Genomic DNA, 22,525 nt, shown 5'->3' on the forward strand with positions numbered 1-22,525 from the left:
ACCCTGCCATCTCAGGACATAAGTCTAACACAGTGGTTCTTTTAAAACACAAAAATGCAATATGGATGTAACCATGAAAAAAATACATCTGTGCAAGTTTTCGATTTCCAAATCATGCTTTTTAATGAATATTTATTTGCAAGCTGCATGAATCCACAATCGATAAATTCTACCCACCATCTTATATAAAAAAGTGCTGTTATTTTCTCTCCTTAGAAATAAAGCTTTTTTCCAAACAATATATTATCATTACAAATGAGGGAGCAGGCTATTTACATTTATGGATTGAAATGCATCATTTTCAAACCACACGCAAGCAAGTAGACCTAAATGTTTAAAAGCAAGCAGTGCTTTCTGTTTTTGGCAGCATTCAGCACTGAGATATGTTTACAGTTACAAATTCCTTTAAAAAATAAGACTCAGTCTTGCAACTGCACTCTTGACATTCACAAGCACACTATGTTTGTCCTTTACTGTTAGATCAGGACTGAAATTTGTACTGAAAGAATTTTCCATATGCTTCTTCATAGCAGGCTGACAATGAATAGAGAGATTTTGAAGAGATTTATAGGTCTGTGGAGTTCTAAGGGATAGATTGCAAACTCTTGTGAGAAAAGGGAGGGAAAGCTGCCTTACTTCAGGGCCGGTCTCATCTTTGGTCAAACAGAAGTGAGCTTAATTTGTGGGTCTGCCTGGGGAATTTCAAAGGAAAAAAGCTTTGAGTGACGCCAAGCTTGAGCTCCCTGATGTTAGTGAGATGAATGAAAGCAGGGTCTATAGGCTACAGGCCTTCTCACACTCCCACATTAACAGAGGTCTTTCAAGTTCTCATCAGGATAATTGTATAGGATGCAGTATTATGCAAGACAGTGTTTTAGAGGAGTCAGGCAGCACTTGTCGTCAGTCTGATTATGACACTTACTTTCATGATAATATGTACACATTTTAAGGTAATTATAAAGTAATAACACACAATATGTGTGTATAATAACTAGTGGTTATAGACAGAAGAAAACTCCCTTTAAACTATCACAAATCTACAGTTATAACCTTATGTCACTGCAAAGCTATTGCTCAACACACCACATTTTAATTGAAGTCCCTCTATTTAGCAGTATGCAATCAGTAAAAGCAGTATGCAAACATTTAATAAATGATTTACAAACACTATAATGTAGTTTTATGCAGATGTATGGATACAAAGTAATAATGTACAGTATTTGTCACAGATTATTACTTCTCCCATGAAGACATATCTGTGTTTTACTATATTATCAACCATTGTCTGTTTATCTACCAGCTTCCACTTATATCTGCTACATATGATAATACACATTATCATAGTGTATTATCAACCATGTATTTATATTATTTATATGCTGCAAATGAATACTAAACAACTGGACTTAAAGTATGCAAGGTGTTGCCCCAAACATCATAGTCATACTTATTTTAAATAGTATATATTTGCCCATTTTATGTGGAGAAACTATCTGAGTTAAAATATGGCCAAAAAAAATAAAAAATAATAATACAAGAATTCATTCTCGCCTCTTAGTGTTTTTCAACAGAAGACTTACTGTGCTATTGTATGGAACTGGCTGGCCTTGATAGAATGACCTAACATTTTGACAGGACAAAATATAAAGCTGCTCTTTATTCTGTGGACAATTCACCAGATGCAGGCATGGGAATGGCTTTAATCAATAGAAATGTGGGTGTACTGCATGATTTATTCCAGGCTTTGCTTTACGTACAAAGAAATCTCGGACATTGCTAAGAGTGCAAGCAATAATGGGACCCACTCAATTTTCCCTGAAAGCTTGTGTGGTGATGGTTGTAGATGTGAGTATTCACAAGTGCTATCTGATCAGCCTCAGAGGCTTTCCAACAAGACAGATGATTAGGTACGGCAAACGAGCCTCATCACCAGCTAAAATTGATGACTCAATGGTGGATGACAGGCAACTCTATTTGTATCAAGATACGGCACTGACAGTTGCATATCAATCAAAATTGAGTTATTATTGAGCATAAAGAAAGGCATTTGTAATATCATTAAATCCAGATATGCCTCTCTTCACATCTGGCAGGCAGCCATGCGTGTGAAGGAGGGGTTGAGGGACAGAAAGAGAGAGGCAAAGCAAGAAAAAAACACTTGGGGCAATCATTTCTGGCAGTACGCTGGCAGCTGCAGTGTTTTTTTTTGTAATTTCAATATGTTTCTCTGTACCTCAAGCTTGGGTGCAATAACAGCTTACAGATTGCTTATATCATCAAATTTTGACAAACTTCTCAATATGTTTTGACCTTCATCTTTAGCCATCTGCTTTCTACTCTTTCTTCTCCTCAGTCTATACATTTTCACCCTACAGTAACTGTGTACCCTAAATAGGTTATGCTTGAAAGCCAGTATTAAATTATATTAGACAACAGCAATTTATAGTTGTATATATAGTTAAAGTTACATAGTCACTAACTCCTTAAGGAAATGTCTGGCTCTATAGCAAAATGCCCTATTAACTTCACCAGCTACTTGCTGACATTGTCTGTGGTTTGGTGCTGAGAAGGTAGTGTACAGCAGGTTTTAATAAATTTTTTTTATGAAAACAGCTGCCTGCTGTAGTTGCAAACTACACTATGAGAGCAGTGAGACTGAACCGAAATTGCAGGCCAGAAAACCAAAACAATGAGCTGAAAGAGCAAAACTGCAGTTAGGTGATAATTCTTTGTGAGTTTGTCACTAACGAGTGACCCCGTTCATACCCCCGTTCAAGTAGTACCGTTCAAGTAGCCATGTGATCCATTGTTAACACAAAAATATGGATTATAGCAGCTTTATGACATCCCTGTGAATCCCCTTAAAGACGTCATTGAAGTCAATTACTTCTCAACATCCTTCCTCTTGTTAGCTGCTTGCATTATGTTAATCATGTATATTTTTGTCAGTCTAGTCAGTTGTGCTATTCTGATATGAGAATCAATAGAGACCTCTTAAATAGTCTACTGACAATGTGGCATTAAGAAGTATCTTGTTCCATGAGCTGGTGATCAGAGTAAACAACACATTTCGTATAATATAGTCCCTCCACAGTTTGACATTTCCCATCTGATTTTCATATCTTTATCTGAAATGACAGTCTATGTAACATGTGGAGGCCTTAAAAATGCCATGGCTGATATGAAATCAATTTGCATTTCCCCGGTGCCTGGATAACACGGCCCTGTCAGAGGACCCTGCAGATCTGCTGGAGATAATGACGTTATAGGGGACGGCTTGCACAGTGGAAAGGATGAAATTGAAAGAGTGACGCTCTGTGTTTCCCATGATTGCCTTGACTGGAGGATGTGTGGCTATCGGACATGCACTCCTCTGTCTTTGGTCCCCATTAGCTCCACTTGTTCCCAGACAGGGGTTAAGACAGACTAACCAGTCTGACCAGTCAAAGCCTCCTTGTGTCAGCAATGGTATTTTAACAGTATCAACTAGGAAGAAGCAATTGTAAAACTGTAATAAAGCTCATTAATTATCCCTTGTTGGTCAGCGTGTTGAAGGTTTTACATTTCTGGGGACCTGCAGTACAGTACATAAAAGCTTGCAATATTACAATTAATCAGGGATTTCATAATAGTAATTAAGAAAAAATATACCTCAGACTTTTAGGTCACTTTTGATGTTATGTTTTAATTTATATACATTAATTCATACATTGATTGACTATTGAATAGCTAAAGAGAAATAGTGACACCAATTAGAATGTAATATTATTAATGGATAAAAAAAGATGGGGGAAAAAATCCCTGTTATCCCATTGATGTTATACTGCAGTAATGGCCCAGTGTTACTGGAATGGTGTGCGATCCCATCATTATATTTTTCAAAGAAGACCACACAGTAATGGTAACTACAGGCCACTTTAGCCACTTGGTGAAAATGTGAAAAGGAATTATCTGAATCGCGGAGATCACACACAGGAGTGTACTGCATTTGTAAAGCCATATTATAGTGCGCAACCCAGAATTTGTTATAAACATAGGAAGTAGATAGTTGATGGCACTGACCTGAGGACATTTAGAAGTGATCAAACTGGTGCAGGGGGCCAGCTTGTTATCGAGGGTGGTGTATGCTGAGAGACAGGGACAGCTCTCCCGCTACTGCAACACTAATATACGCTGCCATAAACTACTGGTGATTCCAGCAGAGTTTACCCTCACTTTGCCTATTTCAGGCTGTTGAATGTAAAAATGTTGACCTCTACACCCCAAGTCTTGCTCTCTCTGTGGCGTCCGAAGAAGAAAAAGTGAATTTTTCAGCTATTCATTTGTGGTGGGCATCTGAGTTTTACCTGACAGAATATTTTATGTACCCAAATACTACCATCATTACAAAAACATAAAACTTCAAGGAACAAGTGAGATAAACAGCTAAATAAGTTAGATTAAAAAGCACTAAAATCGAAGAGAATGATTTTCAGAAGAAAGTAAGGAGGGCATTTTATGTCTAAACTCAAAATCAATCAGTGGTAAGGCTACAGCCTACTCCTTATTTCTCTTATAAATACAGAAACGGGAGAGGGGAGGTCACATTAAACTACAAATAAAATATGTAAAAGGTATTGGTATTGGTATTGGTATTGGTATCGGCAATACCAGCCTGGGTATTACTTGGTATTGGATCGTATAGGAATTAAGTGGTATCGCACATCACTACCGCAACGGTTACCAGGGAAATATTGTACTTTTTACTCAACTACATTTATTTTACAGCTATTGTTAGTTACTTTGCAGAGTATTTACATGTGAAACATATGATCAGTTTATAAAACATGATGCATTGTTATATTCAAACTGCCCAACAGTGTGCAAAGTTGTTACAGTTTCCCCACACTTAAAATGCTGCTTCCATGTAAAGGAATCAGTAATAATATGGTGGTGATGGAGCAGTGGGTAAGACACATGCCTTTAGAATGAGAGACCCGGGTTCAATTCCCCACTGTGACACATCCATCAATGTGTCCCTGAGCAAGACACTTAACTAGTTGCTCCAGAGGCGTGCGACCTCTGACATAAATAGCAATTGTAAGTCGCTTTGGATATAAGCGTCAGCTAAATGAATAAATGTAATATTCCAATAATACATATAATACTCATTCCTGGTGCCATTTTGCATGAGTACTTTTAATTTGGATACTAGAAGTACAATCAGCTGACAGTATTGTACCTTTATGCAAGTAAGTTTTGACATGGAGTACATTTATGCAGTAGTATTGCTACTTTTACTATGTAAATAAGCTCAGTACTTCTTCCACCACTGAAATCAATACTGTATATACATACAAATACATAATAGTATGATATGAAAATACTTTTAGCATTAACAAATGTAAATTTATTTGTTCTGAGGCATAAAATTATGTCACTGGGAGGGATCGCTAACTACATGTAGGCCGTGAAACCTCAGATACAGAAAGCAGCACAGAGTCAGAATCAAAATCACACTTCATGAACGATAGCAACAGCATTGCAGTGTTTTCAGATGCTGGTTAAAAATATGTACATGAGTCCTGTTATAACTGTGTTATAACAGATAATATTTAAAGCCTTACTGAGGCACTAATAAGTATTTCTGAGAAGATATACAGAGATGTTGGTGACATAGTGGTTCTCTGTAATTACAGTTGACAGTAATTTCTAGATGGCTGTAAAAGTAAATATTTAGGTTATTTGGAATTTTTGCAGAAAAACATGCTGAAGACATTCACGCACTCTAATTATATTCATGGGTCACAGTTTGACTTGCGAGTATATTCTTTTCTTTGTTTCCACACATCTCATTATTTTTCAGAATCAAGATAAAATTGCTTTGAATGCTGGGGATTAACAAGGTCACATCATAAGTATCTAAGAGTATATGGTGGGTTTGATGTTGTAGGGGGTTAGTAAAGTACACAATGTGCTGTTTTCCATGTTATTACAATAAATACACACATTCCACTCTGTTTACACAAGTGGTCCATTGGGTCTAATGTCCACCCCTTTGCAAGCTGTGTATCGGAAATACACCGGGATATCCCGTGCATAATACAGCGTGTACTTAAAATACATGAAGGAGACCGGCTGATAATGAGACATCCTGGCTCTAATCAACCATATAAAAGTCTGAAGAGGAGCAGAACTGTCTCTCCCTCACCAATAACAATTTTCAATTAATAAAAACATAATTTTGTCCAGTCCCCAACGCTAGGGTTTAGGTATAACTTGAGGTCCTTCCCTCGCATGGTGTGAACAAACCTTTATGCTCTGTAGCTGTGTGAATCTGTGTGTCAATTGTACACACACACACACACACACACACACACACGGCAAGGAATTATACTTGTCTGTATGGTTTGTTAGCACTCAAGAGATAAAACTTTACATGTTGCTCCCAATTAGCACAGCAGTGACCGTGCACTGTCTCCTGTGCTCAGCTTCCCTTCTGAAGAGGGGCTATTTATGTGAAGACTCATGAGAATGTGAGAATTGAGGCGAGAGAGAGGAGATATGGACTGGGTGAGATAGAGAGTGTGTGTTTGTGTGTTATGAGGGAGAGAGAGAGGGCGAGAGAGAGGGAGTGAAAGAAAGAGATAGAGAGGAAGGGAGAATTGAAATGGCTTAAGCATCCATTTTGAGTAGAGAGACAGGTCCTATTAACATTTAACAGCATTTGTGCAACTTAGTGCTGAGGTTATGATGCAAATGAGGAGGAATTAAAACTGGCCAGAGGTTTGTCATTGATGGATTGCAGTCTGGCAGTGCTCACACTTCCTAGTGTCCATCAGAAGCGATTACTGTGTAATTAAACCTTATTTCTGGACTCTCTAGTGCATAATTACTTTGTGAATGTAACCATCATCTAAAAGCTACAAAAATGCTTTACCATTTAGTCTAGCAGTCAGTTCCATGGGCTTGTGTCAGATATAGCCATCAGACAGAGCAAAAGAACTGTCACTTTTAATAAGAGGCAAAAAATTAAATGAAACAGTATGCTTATTACAGAAAAATTAGGCTTTCAAGAGTCCTTTCTGTTATTTGCATAATTTATCCCCCACCCCACCCCCCACATATACACACACCACAAGCTTTAGGCAATTTCCCTCACATTTAAATAGATTGCACATTTAAGGCTACTTAAGGAAAATTATCACTTTGCATATTTTAATTGTTATGAAGGAAGTGATTTGAGAGAGGTCTGTGGCTCATCCTCTTGAGCCATGTGGTTGCGAAGCTGTCTGATTCGGCTGCTCGGCGCTGCAGCTTCACAGATAACCTCCGAGTTCACACACATCCACTCCAGTTTCATCAGAATGCAAATGAAGCACAGAACACTGGGACAAGTGGGTCTTTGATATTTACAAAATAGCCACTAATAACTTGAGTGTAATTTGTTTGACTCAACTTCATTTTTGTTTTATCAGTCCTGATTTTATTTTTTTTCTCCTGGTCAAACGGCTCTTGTTTACAAATTCTGTGGAAAGAAACAAAGAGCATGTTTGCTGCTAAAATTTAGAGACAGCAGGATGGAGAAAGGATGTGTACTGTATATATCTATATACATATATGTCTGTGTATAGCTCTCTCTCATAACAGGCAAAAAACCCAAGATAGACACTGTGAAGTAAGTGTAGCCATGAAAACAAATCACATGTATGCTTATGCAGTTAGGTGCTTTGATTTGTGTATCCAACAACAAACACCAGTCACACTTAACACTGTGAGAGGGACAACATGCTAAAGGAACTATATTATGGAGAAGCTCTACTGTAGAGACTCAGATTAAGGTTACTCACAGTCGGTTGCATTGCAGTGGCTACACTGTATTATGGAAAGTGGATTCAGTTGTCATCACACATATGTGAATTGTCTAGATACTTACCTACATGTACAGTATGAATTTAGCTGAAGTTTACTGGATTAGTTTAAGTTTAGCATATACACACAAAGAAGGTGCAAAGCGCCAATTATTTTGGTGTTGATTTGTATTTCTTGAACTTAACATGTTTAAACAGAGACTGGCTTTATTATTGCTTTGTTGTTTAACACAAACCTAAAAATGATGATGAATGTGGCTATGCCCGCTCTGGAGGGGTAAAATGTATGTTTTTTTTAATCAAAAATGTTAAAATTCTATCTGTGTATAACTTTAAAATTTTTTTTTTCATTCAGAGATGAAATGTATTGAATTAACTTGACTGAATCACTCCATTTTTTTAATACACATAATTTGTCAGGCAATGTTCTTCAGCACAATAGCCACGGTGAATAAGACAAGTGAACAATTCCATCCTCCAAGGACAGTTCTCCATGGGAAACTGCAATGTTTTAAGTGTTCTCGCCTTGGCAAGCTTATCAATGCTGGTAAAGGAGAGTATTCAGACACTCACAGGCACTGATAATATGAAATTACCTTTCTCACACCCTTTTGTTTTTGTAAATTAGTTAATTTTACTCAACATCATGTACAACTCAAGTCTTTATTTAGAAAGGCTATATGGAAATGAAAACAATGTTTAATTTACAATTTTCAGTGCAAGGTATGGATGTTTCCCCAAATAACTGGTATAAATTACATAATACAGGTATACATTTTTTTCCTTTAAAACCAGTGTTTTTCACCCTAGAATCATGAAATAGTAGATACTTCAGATCTGATGATAATATGCACCCACAGCTGTACCAACACTGACACTGTGTCTTTTCTCATGTATGTTAATTGCACAGAAACTTCCCACGCATATAACACCTAAATAATGATACCCTGAAAAATGAATTTTAAGCATGGCTGTTCATTTTCTATTAGAGAACAGCCAGTACGGATTTATAAATTGATATAGATTATGAAAGGTGTATTGGTGGGAGGAGTGCAATAAAAAATAAGCCTTGAAATTCTAAACTGCTGCAAACTGAAATACTTTCACTATATCTTTGTTGAACACAAGAAATAAAGAAATTATGATTTCAGTTGTCATGGATTGAACACTGTCTTCCACAAGAAATAGCTTGAAACGGAAATAGCACAGGCTTAAATCGATCACACCATTGCAAATTTAATCAAGTGAAGGTACAAAATGCATCCAGTTTTCATGAGAAAAAAAAAGAAAACATCTTTATTCAGTATTTCATTAACCTTTATGTACCTTGAAATCAAAATACATTTAAATTGACTGTACTGTAAGTATGGCAATACATACACACATATAAACATGTATGTGGTGCATTTTTCGTATGTATGTTGTATATCATTAGCAAATGTACAATACATACAGCTATGTGCAAGTTCATTCTCTGTACATGTATACGAAAAGTAAAAACTCAAAAGTTTTCATATCTTTATGTTATCCCCTCATACTTGCAAGTGCACATACATACACATTAACATGCGCAATACAACAGTTAACAAAGGATTAAAGCAATTTGTTACTTTTTAGGAAATACATTTGCATTGGTGACCTTGTAGAAGACCTACACAGCCCACAACAATTCAATGGGAATGTGGTATTGTAAATAAACTGTACGTTAGTATGTGCAGATTGACTTCATCTGTGCCCTCAAGGTGCCTTATTTTTTCTGTGACTTGTACTTGACAGTGTAAAGACAGTCTTTTTGAGGTAGACTGCTCAGATTAAGGGCAAGCTTTTTTTTTGTTCATTATTTTTTTTTGTTATTTTAACTTTTTATCCACAAATGCATGACATTCAAAATGACAGGACATAAGTACTACATGTACAATATGTAGCAATGAGGTAGAAATGGTTTTAAAGAATGCCAGACTATAAAACTACATAAGGATGGAATCAAAGTCTTAAGCAATTCTCAGCAAAATGTAATACAGAAATACTGACAGATTCTGAAAAAAACAGATTCAAGTGACTGAGTTGGCATCACTGTGAGACTCGATGTGCTTGTCATAGGTTCTGCTCAAGTGCTGATTGTGACTGTTGGCCCTTTCATCACGTCACCCTCAACAACGAATGAGTATTTTTTATGATAACATCTATAGCATGTGAAATTTACACCCTATCTAAACAAATGTTTAAGTGTTTTCCTCATATCGTATTTGGCTGTGAGCCTTTTTACTGTCTACTTGTGATGAAAATTCTCTCTGTAAGTTCATGAACAGTCAACCTCTTAAATGCGTGAAATTTGATCTTGTTAATGGCACTTGAAGCTCCTTATCACCTTCTTGTCAAACCCGTCAAAATTACTTTTTAAATTTAGTAATCACAGACACAGAAACAATTAAATTCCAGTGTAACAATACACTGTGTGGTATGTGACATTTTCAGCTATTTCCTATTTTTTTTTGAAGATAAACAAATCAGCCAAGCTTCTATTCGTATTCCAGGCAGAGGTGAATGACTGTTCATAAACTCTTTCTATTATTCAAAAGAAAGCTGTTTTACTTTGGTTTCAGGGCTTTGCTCATTCCCTATACTTCTCCAGTTAAAGTAGTAAAAACAACCTTTCTAAAAATTTATTTTCCATTAATGTTGGCCAAATTTCCTGTATAACTTGTTAATTTTTGAAGGTTTCAAATGGTCTTCAACTTTGCTGGACACATTGATGTGAAAACAAATTTGGCTTTGGACACCCTGGATGTGGTGTATGTGTAGATTAAGGAAAAAAAAATGCTTTGTCTAAGGTTACTCAAACTACTTTTGTAGTTTGCACTGTTTGCATGAATGAATACTAAAATCTTGTTGTAAAGGTGGTCCTGTGTAACTTTGGGGCAATCTGCCATGTGAAAAATGTGACCCTGTCAATTAGGAAAAGTATTAAAGTTAAAAGTTAAAATTGCCCACATCCATATAATCTGAGAAAACAATGTTTAACAACAAACATAAATGGGCATTCAAATTCTACATAGTTGTCTGTTCAGTTATATTTATGTTAAAAATGGTTTACCAATTCCTGTGACTTGTGTGCATTTATTGAAAATGCTGTCATCCGTCTTATCACTGGAGTAAATATCTCTAACAGAGATAATGTGAAACTACAACAAGATATTATTTTTGGCAAGCTTGCTAGATATCTCTGCTGCTATGTAGTTTCTTTGCTATTGTTTAGATGCTCTGTATACATCCCAATACAGGTTTATAAGAGTTGATGATACCAAACCAGGTATCAGTGATCAATATGCAAAAAAGGTAAACAGGTAAAAGGTGTGCAATAGAAAACAAACATGAAGGGACCTCCTTTGAAAAACTATCACAAGGTTCTTTAGTGCCTCTGCAGTATTAGTATACACCCACACCTACAGTGCTATCTACTTCAGTGGCATTTTTCAATGTGCGAGTGCTTTGCTGTCCTTACTGCTTAGAGGACATAATACATTCAGTAACATTTTGACTTGCCAATTCAGTCCTGCTCTTTCATTGCCAAAAAGACTGGATGGAAATGTACGGATTAATGGCAGCAAGTAGTGATTAATAGCACTGTAAACACAACAGTTTAAATGTGAAAATGACATGACAGAGTAAAAATAACAGTTTTGTGTACAGTGAGACTAACCTTCAAGACATGCTCTTAAAAAGGAATGCCACTCAATTCATGAATGTTACAGTAATGTCTTAAGACAGTCAAACCAATTCTACTGTAAACTATATTAAGATAATAGAATTGTTTTTAAGCCAGAAAATGCATACCAAACGTCACTGCAAATGCTGTCACATTTAGATTATCGATTGACATCCCAGATTCAGGTGCCAAACAAACATTGGCAACTAGATGCACTGGTGAATGTTAGCTAATACAGACCAAATTGTCCTAAGGCAAACCTGATATTCAGTGGTATTCCCCTTGAAGGGCATTATGTGGTGAGACACAGGGTTCTTGGGAGTTATCAAAATGTAAAGCTAATAGATTTTGCACACAACAAAATACTGTTTGGTGTTCTCTCAGAAGGTTTCCTCCTCGAACAAGCAGAATAGGTGCTGACATTTCGCTGTCTTCATAAATTTGTCTTTCAGAGATAACTAACAAACTGAGGTAGAAAGGAACTTAGGCTATACATAATCCTTAGGTTTCATTAATGATAAAACAGCAGCAAGATGGAATGAAATAGCTCGGGGCAGCTGTCTTCCTCAACCCCAAGATGTTTGTCTGCACCTTTCGAATTTCTCTCAGCTCTGCATCACCACAAGCTAAAGTATAGGATGTAAAGAACCCCGAACAAATTACTTTTCTGTCTTGTAAATAAACCAGAATTACTCTCATACATTCATTTTAGGAACCTTCTCATTTCATTTTGAGCTTTTTGAGGTATTATATAGCCTTACATGGTTTGATGATGGAATTTCAAATGCAAGCCAAATGCTCTAGTAGTGTGTAGTGCTTCATCACAAGATTATGAGGTACTATACATATCATTTTCACTTTCCTGAGTTTTCAAATAGAGAACATCAAAAGAAATAATGGTAGAATTTTACATTTATGTGAAACACTGTGAATGACTACTGTAACAATATTTTAACAGCAATTACATAGTAATTTATTGTTTAGATTAATGTCACATTGTAAAATAATATTTGTTTTCGTAATTTCATCTATAGTGGAGAGGCATCCAAATTCACCCTAAATTGGCTAGAAAACAAATCGCATTGTTCCAGAATTTTTTTTTGTAATTAAAGAATGTACACAAAAATAAAACCTGTGTAAGGTAATGAAGCCCGACTGTAATTATGTCAATAAATTTAATTTAGCTCAAATTAACTTCACAGAGAACACGAAACAGACACAGCTGTAAAAAACACTGTTCTAATGGAAAAGAGAAAGCACGTTTTTTGTCTCCTTTTAAAGCTTTTTTATATTAGCACATCACCAATGAAGATTGTGAGGCAAAAAGAAAAAAAAAAAACTTAAACAGCACCACCTTAGGCACTTGATAGCAACTAAATCTCAAGATCAGCAGAATAGTATGTATATATATTTATATATGTATGTACAAAAACTGGGGCGTCTTCTCCAAGTTTTAGTGAGCACATAGCATCAGCCATATAAAGCATTTAATTTATTTTTACCAATGTGTGATGTCCAGTATGTCATCTTCTATCTAAAGCCTTCAAGGACAATCCCTTTGCTGTAAATAATATGTCCATGTCGCCGCTGTTTGTTATTTTTCTTCACTGAAGGCCAAACACTTACTTGTATTCAACTACTGGGTTGTTAAAGAAATTGTGTTTGATGGGTCTCTTTTTATTGAGTACAACCAAACATTTTATTCCATTCAGTGTACATGTCAAGTTCTTTTTGTGATATGCTGGGCTGAAATTTGCAAAACACATTGTCAAAGTCTTGGTAGGAAACCGGTCTCATCTGAGTGGGATGGATGGTTGACAGATCAGTACCAGGAATGCCATGGAGAGGACCTACCACCGCCTCTTGACACAGCTGGGTCACCTCCAGTCCTGAAAAGCCCTCTGTCCTCTGAACCAATAGTGACATCTCTTTGTCACTAAGACAGTAGTTGTGCTGTGAGAGCAGTTGGCTGATTATCTGGTGTCGCGCTGTTCCATCAGGCAAGGGGATGAGCAGTCGCTTGGTAAAGTACCTCCGTAGGGACTCTGGGATCTCTTCAGGCTTATTGGTGGAGCAGATCACAAGGACATGGTCCTCAGCAGAGGTCAGAATACTGTCAAGCTGCATGAGGAGCTCAGCCCTGAGGCGATTCACTGGGCTATCCTCACTGAGCTGGGCTGACAGCAGCAGGTCCACCTCTCTGATGAACACCACTGCTGGCTGGCGACACCGGGCCATCAGGAAAGAAGCCTGGATGATTTTGTCCCCTTCCCCTAGCCACTTGGTCACCAGAGCTGAGCTGCTGAGTCGCAAGAAGGCAGCCCCCAGTTGGTTGGCCATGCAGTGGGCCAGCAGCGTTCTACCAGTTCCCTGAGGTCCAAATAAAAGGAGGCTTCGAGGTAATGTAGCAAGTCCACTAAACATATCTGGTCTTAAAATGGGCCAAAGTATCTCCTCTTTGATGGCTGCTTTAGCCATATCCAAACCTGCAATGTCGCTCCAGTCTACTGGAGGACCCTGCTGAAAGATTTCTGTGGTCACCATCTCCACCAGGTTGGAGTCACTGTTCTTCAGTTGTTCCTCTGCAGCATGGATGGACGAGGTAGCCGTACCAATGTCAGGCCCTGTTAGGGAGTGAGAGAGGTGCTGTCTGTGCTCTTCAGTTTGCTCGCTCATGATGGGGGATCCAAACTTGTTGTAGGGCTCACCATTTCTGAGATCACCCACAGAGCTTTTGGTTGATCCATAGGATGGAGGAGTTAGTGCTCTGCCAGAGTGTATAATGAATTTTCTTTGCTGATCAGAAGACATTGGCTGTTTGGTTGGCTTAAATGCTAAAGACGATGCCTCAGCATTTCTGTCAAAGCCATTGCCTCTGTTTGAGTCTGAGACACTGCTGTCTGTTAATCTGTACATTGGGCTCTGTGAAGAGCGCTGTTGGCTGTAGTTGAAATTACCATAGCTAGAGTCCATATCTCCATGTCCACTCATGTAGAAAGCTTTTCGTTTTAATGAGTTGGATGTGCTGCCATTCAAAGGTGTTGGTGTAATTGGTGTATGATTATGGGACTGGTAGGTGTAGCCAGGCAGTGTGGTAGGAGGGATCGGTGTTGGAGCTGCAATACCGGATGGCAGATAAGCAGAAGGAGGGGGTGCTCCCCCAGGGCTATAACCAGGACCAACAGCAGTCTGAGAAGGATACCCTGTTGGAGGATAATTGTAGTTGGGAAGGTTTGGAGACCCAGAGTTGTAGCTTGGCACTAAGGTAGGGGGAGGAGGTGGGGGTGGTGGTTGTAATAGCCCAGCACTGTGCAAAGGAGAGGGGTGGGGGGAGGGGAGGGCTGGGGTACTCTGGCCGCTGTAGCTAGAATGCAGGTAGGAGCCGTTGTAGCTGGCAGTATATTCCTGAGAGGGGAGACCCGAGTGGAGCGTGGTGGCTGTGTGGCTCCCGCAGTTGCTGCTTGAATAGCTAGGCTCAGACAAGCTGCTGGCCACCCCTGGGGAGCTGCCTATGCTGGCCGACACATCTGTAGGGGGTAGGGCAGCTGTCATTCCAGCTTTGCTTACAGATATAACATCTGGAGCACAGTTCATTGGGTAAATCCCCTCCTGCCAGGACTCATTCTCTGACTTTCGTCCATTCATGAGTCCAGTGGTGCTATCAGAGTAGGAACACAGCAGTGCTCTTTCATTTGGGCCCTCTAGGATCCCAGAGTACTTCTCTGCATATTTCTTAAGCAGATTGGAGGCAGTCAGTGCAGAGATGTCATCGTTTGCCCACGCATACTGGTACGTTCGCTGTAAGTGCCCTCGGTAGGCCTCTACTTTGTGTGCTGGTGAGCGGGTAGTGGATGAGATGTCAAAGTGTTGCTCTGCCCATTGTGTGTGCTCTGGGGTCCACTGCATCTTTAGACCTAGATATTCCGCATAGGGAAGAAATATGTCAAAGTAAGCATTACATCGTGGTTATTAATCATTTTAAAATAATATTCTAATATTTCTAAATGCTGTATAATAATAAAATAGTAGTAGAGGCTATGGAAAAAAAACGGATGCTAACTGAACACACATCATGGTCAGTATGAGGATATGGGACCTAACACCTGGTTAGCGTGGTATAATCCACCCAATGCTGAGCAGAATGACACCGACATTGCAGGTCAGTCTATAATCCAACTCTCATCTGAGGCATTCTGAGACAGTTTCAAATCTGCTTGGAGGAGAGCAGCAAAGCAATCTTCCTTGGCAGCGCTCTGTTGCTTTCATCACACAAACCCCTCAGCCCAGCATGAATTACATCCACATCCAGTCTGCCTACTGCTTCCTAGTCCACAGAGTGAGGGAGGGAGGGAGAAAAACATGCTTCACTTGTCTTTTTCTCTGCAGCCTCTCTCAGCCTCTCTGTATGGCCTTAAGGGTTTGAATGACATAAGTAATCAAGTTAAATTCTTAATCTGCAAATAAAAGTTTTTAGACATGCTGTCATCTTTTACTCTGCTCAGAGAGTGTACTATACATGCCAAAATGTAGACTATTAGAGCGGTTACAGCACAAAACAATCAGAGATAGAGTGAAGAGCCTCATTTTACATCAACACTAATCTGACCAAAAGCCACAAGAAGATATGAGAGGAGATGCATTTAACCCAACGTTGCCTGCCTGTTATACAATAGTCCACACCCTTGCTGAGCAGACACTGTACTGCTATACTTTATACTTCAGTAGGTTAAGCCTATATCACAGGATTCGAGCAACATACAGCCACTGCCCAGAGGCAGATTACAAACAAGGCGTTTGTCTGTAGATTCCCTACTGACTCCCTCCCAGCTATTTACCCACCCGCCACACTAAACACCAGGAGCTAATTAGCAGGATGATGCTGCACTAATTGTGTTAATTTACAAGGTTTTAGTCAAAGAGATTCATGCTATGGCTCACATAGTTGTCAACCATCCAAGCCAATGATTAAGAAAAATAGCTTGAGGCAAAAAAAAGCCTGGACAGACAAACATGGTGGCCATACTGTGCTGGAACAGAAAGGTCCATCAACCTACAGAAAATAGAATATGAAAACAAGTTCTATTATAACAGGGGACAGTGACAAAGAAAGTAAAATTAGAAAAATACAAAATGTTTCATGTAAATCTAAATCTTACTGACTAGAAATTTGTATGAACTGAAAATGTATGAATGACACCCTTGAAAATACCAAAGGTAAGTCTCACCGACCATTTCTTAGGTCAGCTGTTTTCTTAGGTGTGTAGGTAGGTGCAATGCAAAAGTAAAACTTTTTAAGTGGAAAGTTGTTTTTCAATGCAGCCTGTTATACATGCACTGTGTTACCCCTTTTGCCATTACTACATTAAAATAGCTTTGTATAATACAATTTTTTCCACATTCTTGCTGAGAAAAATGTTGCCTTCAAAACAAAACAAACAGTATTTGGGCAATAGCAACTGGCGCTGTGCTGTCTACCAAAAGTCTCAGCCATTCACAGCATTGACTGACACTCCAGTGCAAGTATCAGGATAATGGTTTTTTGTAAAATCATTCAGTGGAGTTCATTAACACTCAAGGCACATTTTGTCAATAACAAAATTGCACACAGTTTATTGAGTGAGATTCTTCTATTACTGTTAATCCTCTCTGAACAATGTGCCACTTTGGACAATCAAAGAAGTGCTACTTGCAAAGTCTACTTGAGATCTCTGAGCATCAGGTATTTTATAAAATGGAAACCATCCAAGATGATTATATAAATACAGCACACAGACACAGCTAAAAACAGACAGAAAAAGACTTCCACTTTCTATATAGAAAATAACTCAAACCTGAGATTTGGATTTGTGGAGCAAGGCATTTTTTTCTATAGGCAAAAACTCACAACCTACACAGAGAAATACAATGATTTATGTACGATGTTAAATAAACACAGGTTTTAGTAATATTTACAATAGGAATAAAGTAATGAAATTGTCACCATAATTTGTGATGTCATTCAGTTTGTCAACTAGTTTTCTCTTGATAAGATATTTATAAAGCATATTATTTGAACCAGAATCCAACATTAAGTTGTTAGGTTTAGACAAAGATTATGGAAAGGATAGTAAATGCATCATCACACAAATATGCATACAAACACTAACACATAAATACACACAAATGCACTGACATCCACATACGGTGCATTACCATAATGACCTGGTACTTTGGTATTACGGTAAAACGTTGTCCTTTATTCCACCAGCCTGGAAATGCAATTACAACATCCACAGGTTCCTTTGTCTTTCTTTGAAATGGTATAATTAGGGAGCGCTCCATTAGTGGAATGTTTTCAGATAGCCTCGGGGCTCAAGCTCAAATTCCAATGATCAGCCACCAACAAATAGATCCTTTGTTAGACTATTGTGTTTGTCAATCTACAGATCTGAATAATCCCTCGTGGTAAATTTGAGATGATGGTAATATAGGAAGATGATCTTTTTACCCCGACATTTATCCAATCTTTGGAGTTATCTGTGTCTATCTTCTAGGCCGACTTACATCTAATTGATCACCCTGCTAAATTTGAGAAAACATATTTGCGATAACAGCACAAAATTCTGTAGAATCATCACTGTGATTAAAAGGTATGTCCTGACAATTTAAGTTATATATCATGTTTTTTTGACAATCTCACACTTATTGAAAAAAACAAGACCAAGTGGAGCAGAAATGCATTTGACATGTGATGCTACGCTATAGTGTTTAATTTCTGGTTCAGTGATCATCATCGATGAAACAGAGATGCTGACCTTTTTCGGGAACTATTAATCTGGAAGCCTAGGCCGTTTTTAAGCAAACAAGAATGGGCCTCCACTCTGTCCATCCAATTTCCCAGTGCGTAAATTGGACCGCCGCTTGCACAATTCTCTATTCATTACTGTGCTGCTGAAAGGAAGCACAGAGGTGGCAGAGCGGTTTTCTTTTCCTTTTTCTGTGTGCGTGAGTGTATGTGTAGGAGAGAGAGGGAGAGAGAGAGAGAGAGAGAGAGAGAGCAAAATGCCTTCCAGGAGGATTCCCAAGCATAAAGAGCTGGACTTTCCTTCCTCTTTTTTGGTTTTGGGGAGCGGAAGGTGGGAGGGTTGAGGGAGAGGGGGAGGGAAGTGAAAGCTGTCGTAATTGAAACGTGGCCTAATCAGACTCATTACCATTTTTACCAATTTGCACCACCAAAGATGCTTATTAGGTAACTGTGTTTAATAAGCCACTCTTTAGAAAACTAACTGTAATGAGCTCTTTAAAGTCAGACTTGAGCATGATTATGCACTGGAAGTGCTTTGCAGAGCCAAAGCAGACTGGTACATTTAGTCATGTACAATGTCATAATTAAGCTGCACAAACTCTGCACTTCACACCACACAATAGTCCCAGCCGAGGCAGCAGACATGCTGAAAAGTATTTATAATTACTGATCATTAAAACCCTGGGATTTTCATCGCCGGACGTAAACATAATTAGGAGAGCTTTTGCTTTTATTCTGCACACACAGAGCACTCTACTTGACAAGCGTGCAAATATTGCAGACAGACAGTAATTACGTTTATAAATAAAAACAAGCTCATATTCATATTTAAATAGATATTCTAAGTAGGGGTGGGGCAAAACATTCTAATACAATGTGAAACTGTAATCGATATGCCTACAGAGTCCCATTCATCTCACATATCAAGTTAAGACTATTTAAACTCAATTTAGAGCTCAATGTGGCAGTAATTCCAATCTTTAGACGGCAGGGTGCCATTTAACCCCTCATTTAGGAAAGATATGCCTTCCTCCGTCACTGTCTTTTCCAAGGCTACTGCCCATACATTTCACAGTCTGACCACCCATGGCAGCAAATTACTAGACGTCTCCACACTATCAAAGTCCACCGATCCCAGTGGATTCAATACTAATCCAAACATAAAAGGGGAAAATGACTACAAGCATGCACTTACAGTATGTTGAATGTAGTTAACCAGCCAGTCAGGCAGACATCTTCCTGTGACAGGACCTCTCTTTGTAATCATAATGACGCTCACGATCGTACAAGAGGCAAAGTGAGTTACACTTTTTAGAAGTTTTAGATGAGAGTCTGTCACTGACATTAGCCTGATCACATGCTGTATTTAAGACTACCTTCTATTACAGAAAAAAGCCACACCTCAAACAAAATGTAAAATATCAGTTAATGATTATATTGATTAACAACAAGTCAGATTAGATCAATATTTTACTTGAAATATGACTAAAGTTAATTAAGTCACTTCATTATCTTGCAAAACACATGTCATTTATCACTTAGTTTATAAATAATCAGAAATCTTTATGTCAAAATTAATGACATTGTGTATTTGTTCACATAGCAGCTCAGTAAATTAAATATAAAGCGATTCTTCACAGCCGGTAAATGTTTTATATTTTATGTGATAAACGACCAATTGTCAAGATTGGAAATTATTTGGATAATTTTCTGTTATAATTGACTATTTTTATAATTAACAACCTAATCAATTAACTTTCTTTCAGCAACAGATATGACTGTGTTTATATTATTAATGAATATTTGTGGGACAAATTAAAGAAAAATAAACTGTAGTGTTTTAATCGTTTTGTTTGTATCTTTCTTTTTTAGACACAGTTTCACTTCTAACAGAGTTACACATCTTGACAAGTTGATGCAAAGAATCCCATGAATGAATTGGAACAATTCAACACATGCTTCTGAAAAAACCCCACTACAACTTCAGTTGCAGATGGGAAACACAGCATTTGAGGAAATCAATGGAAATGTTGGAGCAAACTCACTGACTAATTCAGTTGGTGAAGACAAATCCTAAGTGTCGATGCATGCATAAATTAATGTGGTCAGTACACTATATTCTGACAAAGTTTACAAACAATGGTAAATGTGTGCAGACATCTCATTTGTGATCAACAGGTGCTGCATTTATAAGTGTTAATCCCTAATATGATGATACAATGAATGCCATAGTTGATATCTTTTCTTGATGGTGATTTTTGTCTTTGTCATTGCTAATTACACACCTGGACAGGGCAGCAGACAGACATGTGTTACCTCCGTGACACATGGTCACAAAATCAGCTGCTTCTTTTCACTTGCCAGAGAGGATAGTCACTGTAATGTGTGGTAGATTCATGCTATCTGCCATATCCCACCCCTCTGTGCAGTCCAAGTCCAACCAGAGGGAGTTGCTAGTGCTCACGACCGGATCCCTAACTGGCTTCCAACCTGTAAACCCTGCCAATTGTGTTCCTTAAAACAGTCCAAAAGTCCAAAATGGAGGCACCTCTGCTGGGAACAGCTTGCACAGTACTGAAAAATTCAGAACGCCCTGTTAAAAAACAGTATCTTACCCCTCTGGATGATGCAAATTTCAAGACCTGTTTAGAAAGTATACCAGCAGCTATTCCAACTTTCTCATGTGAAGACATGGCAAATCACCTAATTACCAAACTCAGGTCAACTATTGACACTGTTGCACCTGTCAAACAAAGAAAGGCCAACCACAAACAGGGTGAAAATGAATTTACTAAATTAAAGAGAAACTGTATTACTCTACAACTGTGTACTAAATTACATGTCCATCACTACATTTTCCAGAAGCATTTTGCTGTGTACAATAAGGCAATCAGAAATGCTAGACACGGATTTCTCCAAACTGATCAGTAATAATCAAAACAATCCAAAAATCCTATTCTCAACAATCAACTGTCTGATTAACCCTGCCCCCTTAGACTCCAGTGATATTTTCTCCACATCCAGATATGAAGAATTTGTGGCATATTTCAGGGATAAAATAACCACCATCAGGTCTGGCATGGCTCGTCTGAAGAGCGATAACTTGGAATCCCTTATTTCACTATGTGTGGTAACCCTACAGTCTTCTGCCTGGGCTGATGCTGAAATGTTCATGAAGGTAGTTTCACAGCTTAAACCCTCCACTTGACCTCTTGATCCCCTCTCACCACCTTTTTAACAGTTTATCAGATGAGACTATTATAAAAAACTATTCTTTTCAGACAGGTGTTTTTCAAACCACACTCAAGACTTCTATGGTAAAACCCATCCTATGGGAAAAACTCTTAACTCAGCTATTTACAACCAATTTCTAATCTTCCGTTTTTAAGCAAAATTTGCTTTTAAGCAGCTAATTTATTTTCTTACTTCAAACTGCATTTTTGAAACATTCCTGTCATCATTTTGGGCCCATCACAGCACGGAAATGGCCTTAGTAAATGTTGTGAACGACCTTAGAATCAACACAAAAAATCTCTCCGTCCTTGTTTTCCTTGACCCAATCGACCACAACATTCTCATAGACAGACTACACAAATATGTGGATCTCACTGGCACTGCGCTTAAGTGTTTTTTTCTTACCTTACAGGTAGAGAATTTTTGTTGCCCTCGACGAAAACTCCTCTAAGAAAATAACTTATGACAAGTATGGTACAGTGGGTACGGAAAGTATTCAGACCCCTTTAAATTTTTCACTCTTTGTTTCATTGCAGCCATTTTCCAAAAATCAAAAAAGTTCATTTTATTTCTCAGTAATGTACACTCAGCACCCCATCTTGACAGAAAAAAACAGAAATGTAGAAATTTTTGCAAATTTATTAAAAAAGAAAAATTGAAATATCACATGGTCATAAGTATTCAGGCCCTTTGCCGTGACAATCATATTTAACTCAGGTGCTGTCTATTTCTTCTGATCATCCTTGAGATGGTTCTACACCTTCATTTGAGTCCAGCTGTGTTTGATTATACTGATTGGACTTGATTAGGAAAGCCACACACCTGTCTATATAAGACCTTACAGCTCACAGTGCATGTCAGAGCAAATGAGAATCATGAGGTCAAAGGAACTGCCTGAAGAGCTCAGAGACAGAATTGTGGCAAGGCACAGATCTGGCCAAGGTTACAAAA

At 38.2% G+C, this 22,525-nt stretch overlaps 1 protein-coding gene across 3 annotated transcripts in view; it reads right to left on the bottom strand.

Annotated features, from left to right (window-relative positions):
• Positions 1–8,494: 8,494 nt before the first annotated feature.
• Positions 8,495–22,525, bottom strand: part of fign (fidgetin) — a 29,619-nt gene continuing 15,588 nt past the window's right edge. For all 3 annotated transcript variants that reach the window (XM_046054371.1, XM_046054370.1, XM_046054369.1), the window contains one exon: positions 8,495–15,470. In XM_046054371.1, coding sequence (XP_045910327.1) covers positions 13,234–15,462 — 2,229 coding nt within the window. In that variant the 5' untranslated portion in view covers positions 15,463–15,470 and the 3' untranslated portion in view covers positions 8,495–13,233. The remainder of the gene's footprint in view (positions 15,471–22,525) is intronic.

This window comes from Micropterus dolomieu, linkage group LG07, assembly GCF_021292245.1.
Source record: "Micropterus dolomieu isolate WLL.071019.BEF.003 ecotype Adirondacks linkage group LG07, ASM2129224v1, whole genome shotgun sequence".
Taxonomy (NCBI): Eukaryota; Metazoa; Chordata; class Actinopteri; order Centrarchiformes; family Centrarchidae; genus Micropterus; species Micropterus dolomieu.